This window comes from Erithacus rubecula (genome assembly GCF_903797595.1).
Source record: "Erithacus rubecula genome assembly, contig: scaffold_285_arrow_ctg1, whole genome shotgun sequence".
NCBI lineage: Eukaryota > Metazoa > Chordata > Aves > Passeriformes > Muscicapidae > Erithacus > Erithacus rubecula.
The window spans coordinates 110,526-135,082 of record NW_027636040.1 but is presented as its reverse complement, the minus strand read 5'-3'; the positions used below and the strand labels follow the sequence as shown (position 1 = coordinate 135,082).

General features: G+C 47.2%; 1 protein-coding gene across 2 annotated transcripts; it reads left to right on the top strand.

Moving 5' to 3' along the window:
* The first annotated feature begins 15,233 nt into the window (after positions 1–15,233).
* LOC306815912 (RNA polymerase II elongation factor ELL2-like) lies at positions 15,234–22,501 on the top strand. Of its 2 annotated transcripts, none has more exons than XR_013777523.1 (6): positions 15,234–15,465; positions 17,025–17,115; positions 18,369–18,696; positions 19,852–19,918; positions 21,541–21,712; positions 22,155–22,501. XR_013777523.1 is itself a non-coding variant. In XM_079332414.1 (6 exons), the coding sequence occupies exons 1-6, from the start codon at positions 16,972–16,974 to the stop codon at positions 22,435–22,437; spliced, it is 855 nt and encodes a 284-aa protein (XP_079188540.1). In that variant the 5' UTR covers positions 16,507–16,971; the 3' UTR covers positions 22,438–22,501. The 2 variants fall into 2 exon arrangements, 1 of the variants encoding a protein (XP_079188540.1); XM_079332414.1 differs by lacking the exon at positions 15,234–15,465 and having other exon boundaries at positions 16,507–17,115; positions 22,155–22,199; positions 22,339–22,501.
* Positions 22,502–24,557: the final 2,056 nt, after the last annotated feature.

The following is a 24,557-nucleotide window of genomic DNA, read 5'->3' as shown; positions in this document are numbered from 1 at the left end:
TCCGAGAGAGAACAGTATGCCAGAATTAAATTTAAAATATTTTTAGAAATTAAAATACAGGAAAACGTACAGACATCAAATAGAGGTCTAAGTTTTAGCATAAGGAATTAGAAATATTAAGTAGCATTGATGTGAAGTAGATGTTTAAATCTTAGTGAGAAGTATGTGGAAATATGTTTAAATTACCATAAAAAGTAAAAGCTATGGAATCTCCTATGAAATACTGTCTGCATTAAGATATTAAAAATTTTCTTCTAGACAGAATAAAATTACAGTAGGAATATTTTATATACTCTTCACATAGAACAGATAGGCCATGTGCACAAGTTATACATAAACTAACTGATTACAGAACGAAAATTATAATAGATTTAGGAGAAATTCTTCAGGTTCATAGTTTTTGTTCATTGGGTAATTTGTCAATAAAAAACTGTATATTGTCCTCTCTAGTCCCTCTTTCTTTGGTTACATTAATGAGGAGGAGGCCATGAGGTTGAGGACGATGGCCCGGGAGCCGCAGGCAGGTGAGGAGGAAGTCAGTGCCCCTTTCCCCCTGTGTCCTGCTCCATCTCCCAGCCCAGCACGGCCCCGGCTGCAGCACAGCCCTGGGGGGATCTCCTTGCCCTTGCCCATATTCCTAGTCCCCATTCCTCTTTTTATTCCCATTCCCATTCCCTGTCCCCATTCCCAGATGTTGGAGTGTGGAACACAGAAGCTTCTCTGAGTCCCTCTGAGACATAACAGAATGAAGAAATTAAATTAAAAAACTAAAGTACGTTAAGCCACTCCAACATGAAATAGTTCTGTGCTTCAGTTTTAAGTAAGTAGAAATATTAAGAGTCATACATATGAAATAGAAGTATAAATCTTAGTTTGAAGTACTTTGAAATTTGTATTAATTGCTTTGGAAAGTAAAAGCCGTAGAATCTGGTGGGAAAACCAAGCTGCAATGAGAGCTTAAAAACACAGCTCTAGACAGAATAAGAAAAGAGTAAACATATTTTTTATATTCTTCCCATAGAACAGGTAGGCCAAGTGCACTATTTAGATGTAAATGTTCGTATTAGAAAACCAGAATTCTAATAGGTTTGGTAGAAATTCTTCAGGTTCATGGTTTTGACTCACTGACAAATTTGTCAATAAAAATCCGTGTATTGGATCCAGAGCTCTCTCTCACTTTTCTCTTGTCGCTCTCTCTTTCCCCCCACCATCATCATCACCACTACCAGCACATGAGAGAAGAGGAAGATGAAAGAGAAAAGAACAGAAGAAGAAAGACCAGGGAGCATCTGCCTCTGGAGACTGCACCAGCTGCAGCTTCAACCTCTTGCAGCAGAGAGCTGCTCCTGCTTCCATCGGGACTTTATGGCAGAGAGATTGAACAGGGACTGGAGAGCCTTGGGCTCTTTGCCTTTGGAGCCTGACGTGCCTTGACAAGAAACAACTTTACAGCAGCCAGCAGCTGCTCTGCTCTGGGAAGATCTAAAGCCACAACCAATCCCCACAGCCGGTGCCAGTCCCGGTGCCGTTCCTGAGGGCGCCTCTGCCACGGGGGCCTGAGGGCTCCACAGCTCGGGCTGCCTGTGCCACACGAACCCTTCAGCCCTGCTGCTGCCCTTGGCCAGCTGCAGAGAGCACAAGGCTTTGGGCATTGCTCAGGGCCCCCAGCTGGCCACAGCAGCCCATCCTGCCAGCAGCCCTGGGCTCAGAGCCCTCCCTCCTGCTGGGGCCGTGCAGGGGCCATGGGCCTGCACCAGGCTCCTGTTCTTGGCACTGGGAGTGACTGGGAATTACTGCAAGCATGCTGAGGGACACTGGGATCATACTGGATCATACTGGCAGCAACTGGGACTGCACTGAGCGTGACTGGGAGTGGCTTTGAGCAACTGGGATGAGGCTAGAACAAACTCAGGGCAACTGGCAGTGACTGGGAGCATGCCAGCAGCAACTGGGATGCACTGGGAAAGATTGAAACCATAGTGGCAATAAATGGGAGCAACTGGGACCACATTGGATAATAATGGGAGCAGCTATGCCTGTGCCAAGGCCAAACTGGGATTCTATGGGAACTGGCTGGGATCATACTGGAATCAGACTGGGAGTGACTGGAAAATTGCTGGCTGTGACTGGAACCATGCTGCAGGTGACTGGGAGCAACTGGGCCCACACTGGGACTGACAGGGAGTCACTCTGGGCATGGCTGGAATAATACTGGGACTGACTGGGATCATACTGGGGCGACTGGGTGCAGTGGCTCATACTTGGAGCAACTGGGATTGTAGCAGAAGTGACTGGGACCATACTGGGAGTGACTATGGGTGCTACTGGGATCATCCTGAGAGCCACTCAGATTACAATGGGTGTGAATAGAACCTGACTGGGGGTTACTGGGAGCTCCTGGGCCCATGTTGGGAGCAAACATGGACACATCGGGAGCAACTGTGATCAATTGGAAGGTACTGGAACCATGTTGAGGGAACTGAGAGCACAAGTGGGATCATACTGGGAGTAAGTGGGACTATACTTTGGGCAACTGAAAGAAACAGGTCGTGCTGGATGCAACTGGGAGTAACAGGAAAAGACTGGGATCATTCAGAGGTAACTAAACCATACTGAGCAACTGGGATATAATGGGAGAGTCTGTAACCATACTGGGCACACTGATAACGGCTGGGATCATGCTGGGGACAACTGGGAGTGAGTGGGACCATGCTGAAGGGGACTGGGAGGAAATATGAGTGACTGGGATACAGTGGGAAAGACGGGGAGTCACAGTGATCATTCTGGAGGCTACTGGGGTCATGTTGGCATTGAGAGGGAACAACTGGGATCAGAGTGGGGGCCACTGGCATCATACTGGGAGTGACTGCGACTGTACTGGGGGCAACTTGGAGAACTGGGAACACACTGGACAAAATCTGGAGGAACTGGCAGCAACTGGCACCCTGCTGGGGGCAAAGTGTGTCACAATAGGGAATGGCTGGGAATGACTGGGTTCATACTGGGAGCAACAGGGATCCCACCGGCACCGAGGGGAAGTGACCAGGATCATACTGGGACTGACCGAGCTCATACTGAGAGCGACCGGGCTCATACTGGGAGCAGCCATTCCCGGCACTGGGACCCCAGAACCCCTTTGTGGCCATTGCGCCCCTCCAGCCCCAGCACCCCCGCCGGAGTCCCAGCAATCCCAGGGGTCCCTCCCCCCTCTCGGGGTCCCGCTTTGGGGTTCTGGGGCTCTCCTCTCTCTGGGGTCCCGCTCAGGGAAGCCGCGGCTCTCCCGGGGCTCCCCCAATCCGGTGTCCCCCCGCCGATGCCGCCGGCCCCGCGCGGTCCCCACGGGCCCCAGCAGAGCTCGCAGGGCCCGGCCCGGGAAGCCCAACCCCCATTGCGGGGAGACCCGCATCCCCCCGCCCCCGCCAGGGCTCTGCCACCACCGGGACCCCCAAAAACACCTCCCGGGGACCCCCCGATATCCCCCTGAGGGGCATCTGCAGCTCGGCTCTGGAGTGCTGCAAGCTCCAAACATCGCGCTGCCCGCACCGGCAGAAAGAATGAAACAAGGAGCCCCAAATATATTTCGTGTCAGCTCCAAATACCCCTCCCCTCTTAAAAAAACCCACCCAGGATATTTGGGGCGAGCTCCCCCTCCCTGGGCACCTGCGGGATGCGGGGGGCGATGGTCTGGGGGCAAAGGATCTGTGGATACAGAGAGCGGGGAACGCACGTGGTGCCTCCTCTCGATCCTCCTTATCCTTCCTCCTCCGTCTCTCCTCTTCCTCCTCTTCCTCCCCTTCCTCTGACCCTCTGGCCGCGTGGCCAGGCCGGGACACGAAGGGAAAGGGCTGGGTCACCCCCAAACCGAGCGAGGATGAGCAGAGGTTTGGGGGGAACAATGGGAAAGTGGTGCAATAGGGGGGACAGAGGGAAGTGGGACCCACTGAGGGTCCCCCAGTTATCCCCAGGACCCCCAAGCCCCGTCCTAGCCCCCCCAGTTCCTTCCGCACCCCCGGCTGAGTGGGGGGCTCAGCCCAGGACCCGTCGTCGTTCGGGGCTCCCCCGAGTGCAGCGAACGGGAGAGTTCCCGGCTCGGAGCGGCCCCAGCACAGGAGGGGATCCTGTCCCTCTGTGAGGGCTTTTAAGGCTATTCAGGTCCATTTGAAGAGGAATTGTTCTCTTTTTGAGTTTTTTTTTTTTGGGGGGGGGGGGTCCCACCAGTACACGGGTGCTTTTTCCTCCCCATTTTAGGGTGTTAGTGGGGTACAGCCCCAAAGGCCCCTTTTAAAGGGGGATCATGACGGCTGAAAGTGACATTTTTAGGGGACCCCCACTACAACCCCCTGTAGGGGATGTTTTGTCCCCCAGGGTGGATTTTAGGGATTGTCTCTACCATCGCCGATTTAAAGAGCCGTCAATTGGAAGGCTCCACTGAAATTGCACTTAAAAGAGCAACACCATTCCCGTTGATTCGGGCAGCGGAGCCCCGGGGGGTTTGGGCTTCCTGGGAGGTTTTGGGGGTACCTGGGCGATGCCGGTGACAGAGCTGGGACCCCGTGCCGGGTATGAACCTTCTCACGGCACTCGGGCAGTGCCAGCGTGTTCAGGGATATCCTGGGGGGACCGGGGGGTTCTCTGCAAATTCCAGGGGACCCCAAATGCTAAGGGACCCCCCTGAACTCCCCTCAGCACTGGATCTGCTGCAAGCATCTCACCCAAAACCCTGAGAACTGTGATGAGTGACAGCCTGGGAGTGTTTCTCACTGTCTGCTGCACTGCACAGAACACCCCAGGCAGAGCACTCCAGGAGGGAACTTCCATGGGTTTCTTCCCCTTCTGGTTTCATCCCTGCCATATTTCCAGAGACATTCCTGGCAGGTGTGCCTCAGGTCATGTGTGAATTCCTCAGCCTCGATCTCCTCAGTTTCCCAGCACCTCTTGGTGATTTGGGCAGCGCCGGCGGCCACCACGAATGTCCCGGATCGCAGCTGGAAGGAGAGGAATTCCCGGCCGTCCTTGGCGAGCCCATGGGATCCGCGGACGCTGCCGTGGGACAGGAGGGCACAGGCGGAAACCTCCTGCAGCAGGGGTTCCCTGGATGCAGCAAAGGGAGCTCCAAGGGTCCCCGGTGTCCCCACCTGCAGCACAGGGCGGGGAAAGCCGGGATGGCCGGGAATAGGGGTCAAGGGTGTCCCCGGTGTTGAGGGAAGGAGGGGCTGGGTGCTGGGAAAGGCAGGAATAGGGTTTCAGGGGGTCTCTGGGTCAAGGAGAAGGGGACTCTGCGGGCTGGGAGAGGCGGGATTGCCGGGAAAGGGGTGCCGGGGTTACTGGTGCCGGATAGGGGGGCAGGGTGGAGCGCATGGCCGGGAATGGGGGTTCGGGGGGATCAAGGCGCCCGGGAATGTGGGTGTAGGGGCCTCTCCGTGCTCCGGAATGGGCGATCAAAGAGTCCCGGGGCCGGGGGTCCCCCCTCAGCTCTGGCCGCGCCCCCAGGAGCGCCCCAGCCCCAGCGCTGGAGCCATGGCGCTGCTCGGCTGCGGCCCCGCCCCTGAGCAGCCTCCGGCCCCGCCATTGGCCCCGCTCTTTCCTGTCAGCCAATGGCAGCCCGAGTGTTCAGAGGCGTCACCGGTCGCTGGGCAGATCCCGGCATTGCCGCCGGCTGCGGAAGGGAAAAGCCACAGCGTCAGAGGAGCGCGTGGGGCGGGCGCGGGGCAATTCCCGGGAATTCCCCTGGATCCCCTTCCGGGATCCCCCGGGACCCTCCTCGGCCGCGCACTGCGGGACCCCCGGGCCGGGCTGTGCTCAGCTCCCGGGGCCTGCGCTCCAGCTCTGCCTGCAACCCGCCGCCTCCGGCCCAAAGCGGGGCGAGCACCGCCAGCCGCGGATCCATTTTTTCCTGCGGCTGCGGCTCCGAGCCCCGGCGGAGCAGGACTGGGCGCTGCGACTGCGAGCCCTGATTGCCAATCTCCTTCTCTCTCTTTCTCCTGTTCTCTCCCTTTGCTGTGGGTGATCATCAATCCCAGAGCGGCCGGAGAGCCCCGTGCCCAGAACCGAAGCCTTTAACTACGCCACTCTTTATTACTACAAGCAGCAGAGAAGTTAAGGGAACATTCGTATGGTGGTACTGCTGCCTAACCACACCCAAAAAATAGTGCGCCACACACCCTGGGAACTCTAACAGAATGGGAGGAGAGTGGCAGGTTTATAAGAGTGCCCATGGACTTACTTTGTGTGGTGTTGTTTAGGGCTGTTTGTATGTAAAGTCACTTTACAGGAGATGGTGAGCTCACAACTGGAGGACGAAGGCAATTTTTAGCAGCTGGTCCTGTAGCTGACTGTATGGTGTCTGGAGGGTTCCCGAATCTTGTATTGGCTCGCTGTTCCAGGGGCTTTTTCTCTTCAAGGGAACTCCCCTGAAGAGTGGTGTTTCGGGAGTCTTGTGATTTTACATGTTGGGCGTGTTCTTTCAATTGATGGACAGGAGGGGAGCAGCAGCAGCCAGGCCGGAATGAGGTAGAGGAGAGGGCAGAAGTGGGAAGCAACGGGGAACAAACTGGAAAAGGGAATACAACAAACTGGATTTAATGAAGGGAATACAACAAACGGATTAAAGAATGAACAGGGGTCATACAGAACAGTGTATCACATGATAAGGTAAGTGACAATTCCAACTCTCTAACAATCCCCATTTGCAACCTTCAGGGGAGATCATTTATCACAGTGCTGTAGCTCAATATTAAATCTGGTTTTTGCTGATCCCATGCTGGGGATTTTTTAAATGCTCTCAGCCCCTGGCTCATAAGAGGGTGAAGGAGCCCTGGCCCAGGCTCTGGCCCTGGGACACGGGGACGCTGCCGGGGGGTCCCTGTCCCCCTGTGCCACCCCCAGGGCCCGGCCCCTGTCCCCGTGTCAGGCTCTGGGGTCGATCTCATGGAACATCCTCTGGGGGAGGCTGCGGCATGGGGGGCGGGGGGACCTGGGGGGACAGGGGACCTTTCTGTGCACGAGCAGCGTTGGACTGTGAGGGGGGAACGGGGCAGAGTGATCTCCCCAGTGACCTCACACAGCCCTGTGATGCCACACAACCCATGTGATGTCACACAGCCCCTGTGATGTCACACAGCCCCTGTGATGTCATACAGCACCCTGTGATGTCATATAGCCCCTGTGTTGTCACACAGCCTCCGTGATCTGTGAAGTCACAGTCATTGCTGTGATGTCACACAATCTGCCCTGCGATGTCACACGGCCATTCTGTGATGTCACATCCTGCTCCAGGATGTCACAGCCCCTCTCTGATGTCACATAGCCACCCTGTGATGGCAGAACACACTCTCTGATGCCACAGCCTTCTCTGGGACATCACACAGCTGCTCTGTAATGTCACAGCCTGCTGTCTGATATCACAGAGCCACCCTCTATGATGGCACAGTCTCCTCTGTGACCTCACTGCCCTCTCTATGGTGTCACACAACCGTCCAGTGCTGTCACAGCCCACTCAGCAATATCACAGCCTGTTCTGTGATGTCACAGCCCAATCTGTGACCTCACACTACCCACGCTGTGCTGTCACACAGCCCCTTTCTGACATCACAGCTGCTCTCTGGCTCCATGACACAGCCACAGAGGTGCTGCTGTGCCACAGCCCCCTCTGGGACATGACACAGCCCCTGCCAGTGCTGAGCACCTGTGAACTCTGCCTGTGCTCTGCTCCTGTCCCTGCCATGCCCTGACAATGCCCCAGCCCTGGGGCTGAAGGAAATGAAGATGAACCTGGAAATGTTGCTGGCAATACAGAAGGTCTAGATGAAGCAAATGAAGGAGAAAACAAGGATGTGCAGGTGGAGCGTGACAAGGATACTAGAAAGGAAGAAGAAGGAGATGGAAATTAAGAAAAAGTCCCATGGTGCAAATATGACAGTGAGGAACAATGATGATGTAAATGAAGACAAATATGGCAATGTTGCTGGAATTATGGAAGGCCTAGATGAAGCAAATGAAGGTGGAAACAAGGATGTACAGGTGGAGCAAGACAAGGACACTGGAAAGGAAGAAGAAGGAGATGGAAATGAAGAAAAATCCTATGGTGCAAATATGAAGACAGGCAACAGTGATGATGTAAATGAAGGTGAAGATGATGTAGATGGAAAGGAAGAATACACAGATGTGAAGGTGCAGGAAAGCAGTGATGCCAGTGAACAAAGAAACAGTGATTGGACTGAGCAGGAAGATAGCAGTGATCCTGGGAATGAAGTAGGCCGTAGTGGTTTTGCTGCAACTGAGGAAGAAAATAAGGAAGTTATAAAAGAGGATGACAATGATAGAAAGAAGGATGAAAAAGAGGGTGGTGTAAATGTGGAAGGAAACAAGAATGAAGACAGAAAAGAAGCTGAGCAAAGTAACATGGCTGCCAGTGAAAAAGCAGGCAGTGATGGTGACAAGGAAGAAAGCAGCAGTGGTAGAATCAAAGACAGAGAAGACACTTGAGATGTTGGGAATAAGGAAAGCATCAGTTTAGTAGATAACATACAGTGGCCTGTGGAGGACCTGGGGAGAGGTTTCTCAGTGACAGCTGAGCTGATGGAGAGCTTCACGTGTGTCTTTGTGGACAGCAATGCTCTCTACCTGGTGCCTCAGGAAGCCATGGGGCTGGGCAGCGCCTTTGAGGGTTGGAGTTCCCGGGAGTAGGATGGGCTGTAGCGCATGCTGGTCCCACTGAATCCCCCGCCAGGGCACGCCTTCCACTAGAGCTGAACAGCGCAGGGCAGATGGCAGCAAGGACCTTCAGTGTCCGTGTGGAGCTGGTGTGCACGTGCAAGAGGAGCAGCTAAATGGGAATCTGATGTTTTTCCTGCATAACTCGCAGGAGGAGCTGCGGCAGAAGGAGAAGTGCAGTCTCCTAGAAACACTCTGGGCATTGGCACGCTGGCCTCCTCCTAGGCCTGCAGTCCACCTGAGATTTTTCTTGATCAAAGGACACAGGGACTTTGAGGACAGAGCCCCTGATAACCGAAATCCTGAGGAGAGAGGGGCCAGAAACAGGAAGCCAACAGAGTGGGGAAGGAAGGTGGCATCTTCCTTCCTTCCACCTGATGATCATCCACCTAAGGTTCTTGTTGGAACAGGAGGGCACAAAGTCACTACTGTGCACTCTTCACTTGGGGGATTGTGGGAGGGATGAAACTTTCATTTCCTCCTTGGCTTCCTAGCAGTTCCTTTATCCCCTGATTTGTCACCAGTCATTGGAGACAAAATGCTTCAGGGGAATTGAGTGACTGTGGGGCTGATTTCACTCTGGTCTTGGTTTAATGACTGGTAGTACTTCTACAATTCCTTCTATTGTTCATTTTGATAGGAATGCTACATTTAGGTTAGCTCAACCTCTTTGAAAAGAACTCTTCTCTATTCCTGTACTCTTAAGTCCTGATGTTGTATTCTCACTCCATCTTTTGTATTTTGTTTGCTGTTCTCTACCCTGCCTCTTTAAATGTTTCCCTGGAGCCTGTCTGCACTGCATTTCTTGCCTGCAAAAGCAAAGCTGCTTGTGGCAGGACTTGAAACAAACAGCGAAGAAAAAAGAGAGGCTCTTTACTCACACTTCTCAGCAGAAGAGTTAGTAATGCACAAAAATGCTGTTTTTTTCTGAGCACATCCACTGCAGGAGCAGTCATCCTGGCTGGTCTGCAGGGGACATTTGCTCCACACCCTGTTTAGAATTCTAGAGTAGGATTGTGGAGTAGGATTATAGAGTAGGAATACGGAGTAGGATTGTAGAGGATTACAGAGTAGGATTGTAAATAAATGCATTTTCTGAAACCTCAACTAATCTGAAAGATTATTTTCTTTCTCATTGTGTATCAGAGACTGAAATGTTATAAGTTTTGACTTAAACATTTTCTTGAATGACTTTTAGAACTGGATTACAACAGCTACACAGAATGCCACCATATCCTGAACAGGTCTTTGGGGTGAGGCCCTGGACTGTTCACTGATGAAGATAAGATAAAACTCAGGAGTTGGGAACACTCACAAGGCACAAGCTTAGCACCTTTGGGGAGGAGACAAGAGCCACAAGGCTGTCAGCTGCCAGGCTGGCACAGAGCCTCGCACCAAAGGGTGGGCAGGGAGAAGCTTTGGGTGTGTGTTGGGAGCCTCTGGCGAGAGGTTCAGTGAGCGCCCATTCTCCAGTGTGCAGACCAGCCCTGCTGTGGGGTCCTTCACCCGGGGAAAGCTCATCCACAGCAGAGGGGTGACATAGCCCATGTCACCAGTTGACATGAAGTTGGTGCATCAAGGATCTCCATTTCTTGCTTCCTTCTGATTTTTACTGTTTCCAATTTAAGGTGACTTATTTTTATTTATTTGAATCTCAACATTTGAGTAAAATTTGTCTGCAGTGACTTTTCCTTTATGCTTTAGGCTGCAGTACATCTGAGTCAGGGCCATCAGAATTGAACTGTTCTTGTGAGCTGCGGTGTGAAAATGCTCAAATAGTTGTGGTGGTTTCACTTCCAACCAGCAGTAACACCAATTTCATATAGTAGTTTTAGTTTACCAATTTAAAATTTCCAGCCAATGCACCAATTGTGGTGGGTTCTAGTGCTGGCCAAATTGCCTGCACATCCACTAGAATTGTCTACTAATTTCCTGCTGTGAGATAGGGTTAGGAGGGAAGGCAAAGCAGGCTCAGAGGTACAAAGGAAAGGGTATAAATCAAAACTTTATTAACAGAAACTAAAGGAAATAATAAGAACAATCAGAATAAAGCCTCTTGAACACTTCTCCTCCCTCCTCCCCATACTCTCTTTTCCACTGACAACATAGAGAAACAATTCAGTCAGTTTGTCACCTCTAGAGTATTCTTTCTTCAGATCACTTAGGGAGATGAGTCTCTCCTGTCAGTCTATGGAGACTTCTCCACAAGAAAACAGTTCTCTTCTGACTTCAACTTCCACAAATACCAACATCCTGGGAAATCTCCAATCGCAAAGTCCCTCCCATCTTTTCACATCCTTCCCACAGCTGAATTTATGGGCCGTGTCAAACTTACGGGGTACTATTTTTAAGGATGAAACTGTTTGAGTAAATGTTGTCTTCATCTAAATTGGAGATCATCTCCATCTCATGAAACAGAGGTCTTCTTCTTCTTCCCTGGGGGCAAAGGATCTTCTTCACTCCTCACTCTCTCTCTGTTCAAAATTCTCTTGGGATCACAGCTACTTCAACATCTGCTTACTTCAGCACTGGTGCTTCTGCTCATGGCTGTGGTGAGAAGGCTTCATCTGCCCAAAATGCATTTCATGAGTTACACAGGAAAAAGTGTCTAATGTAGCAATTATATATTCTCCATAGCTTACAAGAGAATTTCAGTCCAAGAGTGAGGCATGCCCTCAATCCCTCCCATCTTGGAACTTCTATTTCACTGACCTTGGTGTCTTCATGTTGTTTGTTTCTGTGTGTCTGTCACTTTTCTCTCACTCCAGAGAGAACGGAAGGTCTGCAAGCCTCATCTGTGCAGTGAAAGAGTCAATATTTTGCCCGAGGCCTGCAGAGGGCCATGAGATCCCAGCCGGGTCCAGCCAAAGCTGTTTGCTGGAGGATTCTCCGGCAGCCGCACTGGAGGAGGCCGGGATCTCAGCAGCCAGGCCAGCGCTGCGGCACATCCGCGGGGCAATGGCTGCCCTGCCCTGCCTGGCGGCTCCTGTGAGACTCAGCAGCAGCAGCAGCAGCATTGCAGGCCAGCCACGGGCCCGCTCTGGCCGTGCTGAGGGCAGGGGGACCCGGCTGTGCCGGGACGGGGCCCGGCGAGATGCCGAGAAGGGGCGCGGCCCCATGGCAGAGCCCCCCGGCCGGCCCGGCCCAGGCCCGCAGAGGGCAGAGCCGCCCGGCCGGCCTGGCGCCGGAGCTCAGGGCGAGGGAGAGAGAGCCCGGGCTCGCTCCCATGGAAATGTGTGTTCACACAGGGGCATCCGACCTTTGCATTGGTGTGACAGTGTGTCAATACTAAACATCAGCCACTGCTTGGTTTTTGTCTGCTCTAAAGGAAGTTGCTTGAAATAAGGTCCTTGCAATAACTGATTTGCATAACTGATTCATTTCTTCCTTGCAAAAGAAAAAATGCAAACTAGAACATTAGTTTATGTGGGTCTGTGCAAGTGCTAGCTTATAGAAATCTCTGTGTAATATATTGCTGATTTACAGATGAATCCTGTGAAAAGCAAATTTGAGATGTCTTTCAAGAGATGCTTGCAAGCAACAGATTTGCAGTCTGTACTTTGACTAGATCTGTAGAGATTTTTGGGAAGTGGGTAAATTGTGTTCTGCTGGTGAATCACAGTCATCCTTTACAGACCATGAGTGAGGCGTGACCCTGCTGGATCAACATCTACCTCAGATGTAATGGTCATTTAATGACTGGCATTTTGCAGCAGTTTTCACTATATCACATTAAAATATCTATGCAGAGGCTTGACATCTCGCCTGTAAGTCGAACAGTTAGTAGAAGAAACAACAATTGAAGAATTCCAAGTGTATCCATAGTAAGGAAGAAGATGTGGCCATTGGCATGGAAACTAGTTTCAAAAAATATTTGACAGATTTTGGTAGTTTGACTACGTGCAAAAGTAATTGTGCATATGTGCCTTATTAATTTTCTGCAAAAATTTGACAAATATATTGACACTAATTGCTTTGCACCAATGAATATAATAAGCTATTGTGATGTAGTCAATGACTTAAGATCAGGCATTGTTACGAGCGTATAAAGTGGAGAACACTCAGAGTAAAGAGGAAAAGACACCACTGTTCTTCTGATCAACTGTGTGTGTGTGTGAATGTCACATCTGACCCGATGGTGACAACTGCCCCACCTGGTTTTAACAGATGAAGATAGAATACATACCCTTGGTAACACCTGGCATTGGAACCCAAGACATTTGTTAATTTAAGATCTTTGCCTTGAGTGGTCGAAGGTGTAGAAGTTTGGACAACACCATCCCCAAATCACCTTGTTTTGGAGGGTTACAGAGGAATGCAGATGGGCTGCTCTAAGCTGTCAGCTGAAGCACCTCCCGGGACTGCCTGTAGATCTTGGTTTCAATTTGTCACTGAGCCAAGGAATATTGAGATCTTGGCAAGTGTTTTGTAAAACACATTTACAAGTGTTGGAGACAAGATTTTTCAGCATGTTTGAAAGAGATATTGTTTGAATGTATCCCTATGGAAACTCTATTTTGTAGTTCTCTCAAAAATACTCTGATGCAACCAGTCTTTCTAGAGAGACACAGATGTTGATGCTTGCACAGATCTATGGGAATTTCGAAGTCCAATCTTTACCCTGTTTCATGTTGTTAATATATTCAACTAACAGGGTAGAGGTGTGGCCAGCAATGCCAAAAAAGTTTTGTGCGAAAGGATAGAAAAATGACTGAGGGAGGACAATATTTGGGAAGCCTAAAATGGACCTATGAATGCCCCTTTCTTCCTTGGAGAATATTTTTTAACTTTCTCAATTTTCTTTTTTTTTTTTGCAATCTCTAATGGCAGTCTTTTTTAAATCTGTGCATTGCTCTGCAAGTAGATTTTATATTTCACTTGTCACAGTTCCTGTCAGTCTAACACCAAGTAGCTGCCTTTCCTAATCATCTACCGAATCCTCAATACCCCATGGGTTTCTTTATATTTGTCTTCTATAGCTTGTCTCATTATTTCTTTGGACACTCTAACTTGTTTTTTTGTTAGCCACCACCCTTCACAACTATATCAGACATTCGAGGATTTTCCTAAGTGATTTTTTTCATTAGGGTGTTCTTTGACTGACTTGGAAAGGTTCACAACTTTGGATAGAGCTGGCAACAAGATGCTTTGTCCTGCCACCTCTCTATCAGTTTTGTCTTCTACTAGGTTTCTGATGTTTCTGGGTGTTTGTCTGTATTGGTGAGCTTTGCAGTGCATTATTGCCACTTTAGCAGGGAACTGATCACTCCCAAAACTGTCCATACTTCCTTGGAGATCATGATTCTGTGTAGAAGGGTTGAGGAACATAGCAGGGTACAAGGTAGTAGCTGTCTTTATTACCACGTCTTTCATTCTAGGAGTACCATCTGTTACTTTATTATTTTGCTCAGGGATAAGCAGTGACCTCCTTTTTGCTCTAAACCAGACATAAGCATGTGTGGCACAGAAACTGTCATTTTTTCCCATTCATTGTCAAGGCCATTCTAACAATAAGGACCATGGTGGCTGCTGCTCTGAGGTGAACTGGCCAACCCTCAAGTGCATAGTTTAGTTGTTTTTTGAGGAATATGGTCTTTTCCACTGGCTTCTTTCCTACATTTCCAGTCTGGAATATGGAGCTACTGTGCAAGGTGAAGGTGCTCATGGATGAACAGTGCAAAGAGTTCAGTCAAATCTGGACACTCCAGAGCAGGGGTTGTCATCAATGTCTTTTTAAGATATCGAAAGGCTGTTGAACATTCCGTAGTCCAGTGAATTTCCTCCTTGGAATCCTTTGATGGCTCATAGAAATGACTTTCCAAAAGTCCATAAATGCCAATCCATAAGCAACACCATCCAGTTATTCCTAAAAAGTCACATAGTTCTCTTATAGATCTGGGCTCTGATGTTTGACAAATTGCTTTCTTCCTTTCTATTCCACAAATTACCCTGCCCTTGTGAGCATGGCAGCCGGGAGACCAGACATAGGCTGATATGGACATGGTCTTTTACACAAAGACAAGATTTTGTGATATGGAAAAGGAGCTTTGGATGGTCATATTCAGCACATTTTCAATGACATGCTTTTATTCCCTCTCCATGTAATGACTGAACAAGAGTTTTTTTGGTGCCAGCTGACTGAAATAAGGAGTAAGCTTGAGTATGGAGGAAATGGAAGTAAAATGATCAGAAGCTGACTATAAAACATTTTTCTAGATGTGTCAATAACTTCAATGGCCACCTGCAGTCAGCACAGAGGAACTCAGGTGAGACAGGTCTGGTTGCTGGTAGGGTAGAGGGTGCCCTTGCAACATGCTCCACATAGTGCCAGTCAGGGATTGGGCTTTGCTACAGAATCAGAATATTCTGACCTCACAGTGATCCACAAGGATATGCAAGTTCAGCTCTGTCTCAAAGAATTCCATCATAATTTTAAATCAACTTGCTTGCCTTCTCCCAAACTCCCCTTATGACATTTCTTTTTCTGTTTTCGTTTCCTTTGGAAAACAAGTAGACATCATAAGAGCCCAACCAAACATTTCACATTGTGCACCTGAGAAGAAGAAAACAGCCATGAAGCCAGCAGAGAGTGAAGAGAGTCCTTGCACTGCTGTTTATCGCCGACCCTACAGGGACAGGGTGATTCATTTGCTTGCTCTGAGGACGTACAAGAAGCCAGAGTTACTTGCCCGCTTGCAGAGAGATGGAGTCATGCAAAAGGACAAGGGAACCCTTGGCAAGATCCTCCAGCAGGTGAGATTGTGCAGTTTGGCTCCAGCAATTTTCTTCTGCCACGTTGTTCTTTTATCCTTAATTTTTACTTGTTCCTCCACTGTTTAAATAAGAAACTTTCCTTTTAAAATATTTCCTGTTCAACATGGCTGTTGTTGAATTATGCAAACATTCATAGATCATCAGAATATTTCCTCTTTTGCTATGAGCAACGTCCGGGGGGATAATTCAGATGGACACAGTTTTGGATGCACAGAGTTGCTTCTTAAATGGATTCACATACTTGCTTCCCTTTCCAACACAATCTTAGTTCTGGTTTTAAGACATGAATTCTTGATTCTGGGTATATTTGTTACTTTGCATTTTTTATAATGAGAGACAGACATCAACAGAGACCACCAGAGCAATATCAGTGTTTATTATGTTTTCAAAGAAAGAAAAAGGGCAGATTTTGAGAGATGATGGTGGTGTGTTGTTGAGTTATTTAATGTGTTATAGCGATCAAATTGATGGAGATTTTCCTGTCTCCATCTCAGCAGGAACTCTCAGCAGTGTCAGGTGATGAAGTCTAAACCAGCACACTTCATATCAGTGGTCTTGAGGTTTTACTACCTCATTTTACCTTTTTGAGTAGATTTTGTATTTGTCTTGAGAAAGATATGAACCTCATTTACTGTCAAAGGAATAGAACAAGACAAGAGCACGACTTTCTCATAGAAGGACTCTGCAGGAATGAACCCTGGCTCTGCCACATGAAGAGGGAGGGACACTGGGCCTGACCAGCTCTGCTTACACATTGTGGCACTAAATGTTGTTTTGAAAGGAACACTTATGAAATATGAATACTCACTTGTTTCCAATCAGTGATACTTTGATTCAGCTTAAAACTCATGTGATAGAGGAATAAATCCTCTCTGTGTCAAAGGATATTGTTCAGTTCCAGTTGGGTGAACACAAAGAGGTGTTCAGAACTAGCTGGATTTCTGTAGTTTGCATTTAGCAACCATAATAAAGGTTTGTTTTCTGAAATGTCTACCTGTAGGTAGCCAACCTGAATCTAAAGGATAATTCCTTCAGTCTGAAGGAACATCTGTTTCAGACCCTTCAGACTGATTGGCCTGGCTACACTGAAATGGATAGGGAGAAGTTGAAGGTGATACTTGCTAGGTAAGTTCAGTCTTTAGAGGAAGGAGAAGAGACTCTTCAGAACAAACACCCTGGGAGATGAAGCCTCACTTGTTAGAATATGCTGAGTCAGCAGCAACCCATCAGGGTCCTGCAGTCCAACTCCCTGGCCCTGCACAGGACACCACAAGAATCACACCCTGTGCCCAAGACTGTTGTCCAAATGCTTCTTGAGCTCCTGCTACAGTGACCAGGGGCCACGAGAGCCTGTTCCAGAGCTTGGGCGCTCTCTGGGGCAAGAATGTTTTCCTGATATCCAGCCTAAAGCTCCCTCAAATCAGCTTCATGCTGTTTCCTTGGCTCCTGACACTGAATGTCTGTATAACCTGAAACAAAAGAACTATGACTGTTGATATTGAGGCCTTGGAACATGAAATGTTTCACCACCCTCACAGCAAATCAACTCCATCTCAGAACCCCACCAGCACCAGGCAAGCACCATCTCCAGGACCTTCTGAGACACATGCTCCAGCAAGACCTGCTCAGGTATTTGGTGCATTTTTAACATTCTCTATTGTGTATTAAGGTTTGGCCCTCTGCTGATGGTGTAAAAGCTGTGATGTGCATGTGCAGGACCAGGCCAAAGCATGTTGTGCCTCAGGCATTCTGACTGCTTTGGCAGGAAGGTTGTGATCAGAAGAGAGGATCCTGCAGGGGTGCAGCAGCACTGTCCTGAGCCAACTTTCTGCTCTGCCTGGAGACTTGAGCTCAGTCCCCACTCTCAACTCATTCCCTGCAGAAGGACTCAAAGGGCTGGCTCTGCATGCATGACAAAACTGGGTCAAAAGACTACTGTACATAAGAGGCTGCTGTACATAAAAGGGTGGGGCAGATGGGGCCCTCTGGCTTCCTTTTCCCTCTCTCTTGCTTTCATTCTCATTGTTTACTCCAGATCTACACTATCCATGTGACAGGACCAGCACAGGTTCTAGAGAAGTGTGATATTCCCTCACTCCCTTCTCTGCCTTAATTTCTCTCCTCCTTTGCCCTGCCTGGGAACAGCATGGCTGTCCTGTTCTACTCAATCCTCAGTCCTGGATTTTGCTGTGGGAGTGAGGAGCTTGTGGCCGTGTGCTGTGCCATGTGAGCCAGCACCTTTGAGAAGGTCCTTGGGAGGAGCTGAGAGATGGAAGTGAACTGAAGAAAATGGAAGAGCTCATAAGTCACCACTTGTGAAAGTCTCTTGTGTAAAGTAAAGAATATTTTAGCCATCAGCTTTTGAGTTTAAAGAGTGGAGTGGCTGCTGGAGTGAAGGCAACTGCACCTAAAAGCACAAGATTATCCTGACATGTGACTGATGTCTTTTTTCATCATCCTGATGAGAATTCACAACCAACCACAACACCCTGTACTCCTGGGTTGTGTCAGTGATGCACTGATCTTGTCTTTAACAGGGAGACAGCTAAAACAGACTCTTTAGTAAATCATGTGTATGTGTGACAGCAAGAGCTGTGTACAAGCATGAATTGGGAGCTAGAAAAAAACAACTGGACCTCCCCATTTTGGGGAAGCCTTAGATAGAGCTGCTGAAGGGAGTGTCTTTCTACCAAAGCCTTTTAGCTACAAACTTGAAGTCTTGATGAGAAAGTAGGAATGACATAGAGCATGAATGATCTTTTTATTTAAGGAAAATTTGTTTTTAACCATTGGCACTTCAGAAATGCTGCTATTTTACAAATGGGAGCAAATCCTGATCCTGATGATAGATTAATGAATTAATTATTTTGTTATTGATGCAGAAACGGCCTCTGGCTTCTGACTTCACCAGTCCTGTGCTGAGCAAGAAGAGGCGAATTGGTCACCAGCAGTTCACCAGTCACGTCCAGCCAGCAGCTGGAGGTCTCTCTTCCTCCTGGGTGCTGCCTTCCACAGCCCTTTGTAATCAGAACATGTCTCCAAGGGTTGGCTCCATTTCCCCCTGCACCCATGAGGTGCACCAGAACAACAAGTTCCAGAGTTCTAGAGTCCCAGAGCCTGCCATGGTGCAGATGGAGATCTCCAATTCAAACGGAGAGAAAAATGAATTGGGAAGGCTGAAGCAGTCACATCCTTTGGATTTCGATGAAGGTATTAATATGCTGCTTTTCCTAACTCCTCCCTGGAGAACTGTGGTGTAAAGATTTGGTTATTCAGAGAAGGTTCTGCCTGAATTAGGCAACAAGTGAGATCCTTTTCAATTGTACAGATGTTATTAACAGTAAATGCAACCCAGAGAGATAGAAAGGAATAAGAGAGGAGAGGTGGGGTGTAGAGAAGAGAGAAACATTAGGTATGAAATCATCACCACCACATGGATTCTCTGTGGTACAGCCAGTCCATCTTCACCCTTGGTCTTGTCAGTGGTGGGGGTCCCCAAATGGCTCTGGAGGTACCACCTTTATACTGCCCAAGATTTGAGTACCCACAGGTACAGATGGTCACAGCTGCTCTTAGATCTCGGGCTGGAAGGGATGCAAGTGTCTTTTCCTTACACACAGTCTCTACAGCAAGAAAAAGATTCTTGCTTGAGTCTAAAAACATGTGAGCATTGTTCTTCAGGAGCCACAAAATTCAGAGCAGCTGGTGAAGGAAAAATCTGGACTGTGTTTCAAGTTGGGGCTTAGGCTGCAGCTTTTGTGCTGACTGAGCCATGAGAGCAAATGCACTTTTGGAAATGAAATGCTCACAGCAAAGCTCTTCTTACAGGTTGTATTGAACATACTGTGACTCTCCTGCTGACAAGAGTGCAGAAAATTTTCATCCAAACTTTGTTTCATGGGAACTTTGGGCCTCTGGAATGGACAAGGAAGTGGCCATAAAAACATGGCATGAGAAGAACTCCAGCCTTTTTCTCTATTTCTTTTTAGAACCTCCATGTTCATCACTCTCTCTCCCCCTCTGTCTATCTCAAGCTGTTGTCTTTTGTGAAACTGCATCTGCTGCTGCATGACTGGAATGGCTGTAGAGATGCCACCTCATGCATTCAAAACAGAAAAGCTGAGCTGGGCTTTACACCATGGTAGTGCAGTAGAGAAAAGTGGCCATGCCTTCTTTCTACAGCCCAGAACTGGCCACTGGAGAGAAAATTCTGTGTGCCCCATTATTGATTTTTGGAGCTTTTTTCAGAGTAATTTACTGTGAGAACAAAGCTCTGAAGGACTTTTACAAGACCACCCAGTGGGTATTTTTTGGCTTTTGAAAGATCTCCTGATGAAGAGTGTCAAAAATTCTGCTTTTCTGCAGGAGAAGGAAAACAAACTTCCATTGTCTCCACATGCTCTGCCACAAACACCCAAGCAGACTACTTGAGGTGAGTGAAAGAGCAGTTGAGCCTTGGCACTCGCAGTGGGTGCCCTGTGAAGCTCTTCCCAGTTTTGAAAGGATGATGTTGAGAAGGTTTTGCTGGCCCTGCATGGCTAAGAGCTGAAATGAACACCGAGGTGGGTTCAGGCTGGGCTGGCCCTCCCTTCCTGCAGTGCAGTTGCTCAGGGTCAGCTGCAGCAGTGGTGCTGCATCCCCCCCTTGTATTTGCAGTGCAGGAGGGGAGGCAGAACTGTGTGTGTGTGGTATCAAACACTGGAATGGCTGCCAGCTGCTGTCAGAGCAGTGATGTTGGCAAGGGCACCCAGGCCTCCTGCAGCCCTGGGGCTCTGGGGCAGCTGTGCCCTTTGGAGCAGGCACTGCAGGGCCCTGGGTCACATTGGATACAGCCAGGGATGCTCCGTGGGAAGGCTGAGGGCAAGGTGGTCCTGCAGGGGAGCAGCTGAGTGAGGCCTGTGCAAGGACTCTTGCCAGGAAATGTCACTGGGCAGAACCCAGAAGTCCAGGCTATTTCTTCTCTAGTACCTCCCCAGATGTTGAAAGACATCTGTGGATTTCAGAACACACCAGCACAGCAGTCAGGTGCATCTGGCCTGGGATGCATCCCTGGCACAAGCTGCTCTCTGTCCTGGTACTGAATTTCAACTTGTTAATGTTTTAATGCTTGTAGCAATTAATCTCAGGGTGTTTACAAGGATTTTTTCCCATGTGAGGGAGTTTTTGTCATTCAAAAGAAGCTGGTGTGCAGGCCAGGAGGAGCAGAAGCATTGGTGTGTCAGTGTTGGGAAGTGGTGTCTGTTATTCTCATTGACACTTCTTCTTGGATTTGTATCACGAGCTTGGTAAACCTCACTCATTTTTATTTGAATGAGAAGGGAATGAAGAAAATTTTTCACCCATCAGAGGCTTCAGGCATTAATGAGTTTTACCCTCGTTAGGAGCTGATGTGGTTTGCGTTTTGTAGTTGCACTTTCAGACTTATACAGAGTTTGTTTTTAATGGCTGCATTACAAGCACCTCAGTTCCAGGCTCAGTTTTGTAAATGCTGTCCACTAGAAGAATCAAATATTATCATGAACTCTGCTTTGCTGTTAGACAGGCAGACATCAATGGAGCTCATAAGTTCAACTCTGTGTAACCAGAACCATAAATTCAGTTCCTGCCAAAAATGTATTTCAGATGGGTTCTCAAAAGTAAATGTATATTTAAAAGTTTTTCCTATAGAGAAAGATAATATAGCTTAGCAATGTTTATTCTCTTCCTGAAGTTGTGGTCTTTGTTGGTCATTTGATATTTGAAAGAAGTGCCAATATTTTCTAAATGTGCTTCACTTGCTAATGAAGGAAACCTCTACAATATAAACTATTAGTAACTAAGTGTCATAGAAATGTGGCAGATTTCTGGAGTGACCTGACTACATCCTCTTAAAGCAAAGAACTTGCCTGTAGAAACAGTCAGTCCCAGAGCAACTAACTCGAACCTTGGGAGTCTCTGTTTGACATTTGCCACGTGGTTGCTGCAAAACTACACATGTGCTTTATGGAATAGGAACACATTAGAATGTTCTCTTAGAGTTCACTCACAGAAAAATGATCCATTTTTTTCCTTTAGAAAATACATTGCCATAGTCTCCTTGGAGCAACGCCAGCACTACAAGGATGACTTCAATGCAGAGTATGAGGAATACAGGAATTTACATTTTCAGATTGATAAGATCAACAAAGATTTTACACAGTTTTATGAGCAATGGAAGAGTCTGATTCCAGGCTCTGAAGCCTATCAGGTAAAGAAAGATAAAACTGTGAGGAGTGTGTTTCATCCCAGCAATGATTTGGATTCCCTGGAGCTGCTCAGTGAGACAAAGGGAAACTGCAGCATTGGCATATGTGCTCAGACACTGCTTGGGCTGGGTCTGATTTTTGTGAGACCCTGCCCAAAACACCCTGTTTGAGCTTTCTGTGAACAAAGAGTAAGGTGAGGTGTGTCCCAAGCAGAGTCTTGGAGCATGTGCTCCTTCTGTTCCCTATTGAGAGGCTTAATTGCAGATCTTGGGGGATGCTGGAGCTGGGGATTGGTTTTTGCCAAGCTCCCAGAAGAGTGGTGGCTCACAGGGAAGAAAATCTCTACAGTCAAACTGAGGGCTCTTTTAGTGTTTTGCATAGGTTTGCATTTTATGGTTGGAGTGAAATGTTCTTCTTTTTTTTTTTTTTTTTTACTTTTTGAAGATGCTGCTTCATCGAATCCTGACAGATTATCAGCAGTTACAGCAGGTATGTGTGGCACCAGACCTGCAGGGCCATGGTTACTGCTGAGTGTGGCTCAAGGCTTTTTTAAAGCAAAGGACATCAGATTCTAAACTCTGCAGAAATGTTTGCATGCCCTAATTTTCTTTTGCTTTCTCCTTCACAGGGTAGCCCCAGCTACTCTGAAATGAAGAGCAGGTGCCAGTACCTCCACAAAAAGCTGTCCCATATTCAGAGCCGAATATCTGAATTTGACAAGCAATAAGTGGAGTCCTGGCACCACACATCTGCTTCAGCCACACAAATCAGTGACCTCTGGATTTTTATTTCAAATTTGAGATTAGGCTTTTAGGATTATATAGGTTAATATAGAACAGTAGTTTACATGTAGAACTGAGGCAGTTGATTATTTGTTGAAAATGTAGGATTAGATGGAAGAAGTATAGGAAGTTTTAGAAGTAGAAAGAAGTTAGTATTGAACTTGAAAAATAAAGAAATTTCACTGTTGATAACTCCTTTGCTCATTTGGACTTGTATGGTATTTAGAGAGGCTTTCATCTGGTCCATTCTTTTCTTCAAGCCTCTTGGTTTATCCTTTGAATTAAAATATTTCAGTACGAGGTGGAAGCCCAGTACCTCTAATATGAAATTGTGCACATTTGAAGCAAGTATTGTGGCAAAATTAAATTTTTTATGATAATAATTATAGGTGTGTTTTTTGAACTTCATATGAATTTAAACAGTTTGCATTAGGCAGAAGAGGCATTATTAAATTTGTGACAATATTCAGGTGTGAAAATACAGAAATCCTTGAATACTTTCACAGCCCACACATCTCCACCAGGTTCTGCAGAATGGCATCAAATAATGCACAGGTATGGAGACAATGGACTGGTGCTGCACTTATTTGTCAGTGGGCAGAGCTGTGGGAGGCAGGAATTCAAGGTGATTTCAGAACAGGATGAAGAAAGGGAAAGACAACTTCCATCTGGAGACAGAGTGGCACTGCTCTGCTGACCCAGGCAGAACAGGGCACAAGTTTCAAATCAATAGGAAAAAAGAGTTTTCTGGAAGGAAACCATGCTATCTAAGCACTAGTGTTCTTTCCACAGCACATAGAGTTTAGAGCATGAATGTACATGAGATGCAAATATTCCTGTAAAGGGTTAGAAAAAAGTCATTTATCTATGATTATTTCCACAAATATACCCATGAATGAATAAAAAACCTCCACACCTACGTATATCATTAAGCAGGATACTCTGTAGATTCTCACATTAACACTGGCATAATTATGTAGGAGACTTGCAAAGGTTTAAAGATTTTTATTCTCCCTTTTCTTCTTCAAAACCTCCAAAACATGATGAAATTCACTTTTTAAACTTCAGCCTGCTGTGTGCTGAAGCAAGCCATTATTTGCTTACTCATCATCATCTTTTCCCTGTCTGTTAAAGTCACTGATGCATTAATTGTTCATCCAAACTTGAAACAGTTCATGAAGAATCTGAAGACAAAATTAATGCACTGATTTCAATTGAATTCATGTCCTCTGCCTCTTCAAGCTGAAATACTATTTATTACATGTCAGAATTAAGTCCTGATACCTAATAAATGGGGAAATATGAACTATAGTGACTAGATGACCATGTTTCAAGGGATCATTGCATTTTAGTCTTATTTGGACAAATTAGTGATCCAAGAGAGAAAAGACTGGTCAATTATCAGAGTGGAAGTAGGTGAAAAAGATGTCTAGGTGGGATGCAGTTGGAGGCAAAAATTAAGTATGTGGGAAAATGATTCTATATCAGATGATTTTAACATTACTACATGCATGATCTTCAAACAAACACATGGGGAAAAACTCTCATGACATAAATGTTGGTATTCCATACATTGAAGGAAGGAAGGGGAGAAAGAAAGCATGGAGTTTCCAGGAGTATCCAAATCAAGCACTTTATTCAGCATCACTATGGAATTTTCATTAAGGAAAAACACTAAATGGAGGGCTCATCACCCATTCAATTTTTTACTAACATTCAGTGAAAGAGACTAATTTGAGTGTAAAAGCTTGCATGTTGAAAACATGAGTGTGTTGAGAGATTTTTAAATCTGGCCCAAAGACAATTCACTGTTCAAAATCCAAGTCTAAAACTTTTCAAATTAAATGACCCTGGATGAAGTAGGAAACACAAGTCCTTCCCTTGAACCTTGACTTGCTTCTTCTAGCTCAATCCTGAAAATGGTAAAAGAAGATCCCTCAGAAATCAAATGAGCAGCAGGGTATATCCCTAAAAGGCAGCTGTAGATCTGAAATAACTTGGGAATCAGAGAGACATCAGTGAGCAACTTTTGAGTCAAACTGTTAGTGAAGAACCTTGTTCCAAG

Excerpts from the sequence above, each read along its gene's own strand:
- LOC306815912 (XM_079332414.1), top strand. The coding sequence starts at position 16,972 with ATGACTGTTGATATTGAGGCCTTGGAACATGAAATGTTTCACCACCCT. Across the intron at positions 19,919-21,540 it reads ACCCAAGCAGACTACTTGAG|AAAATACATTGCCATAGTCT; the intron begins GTGAGTGAAAGA and ends TTTTTCCTTTAG. Across the intron at positions 21,713-22,154 it reads CAGGCTCTGAAGCCTATCAG|ATGCTGCTTCATCGAATCCT; the intron begins GTAAAGAAAGAT and ends TACTTTTTGAAG.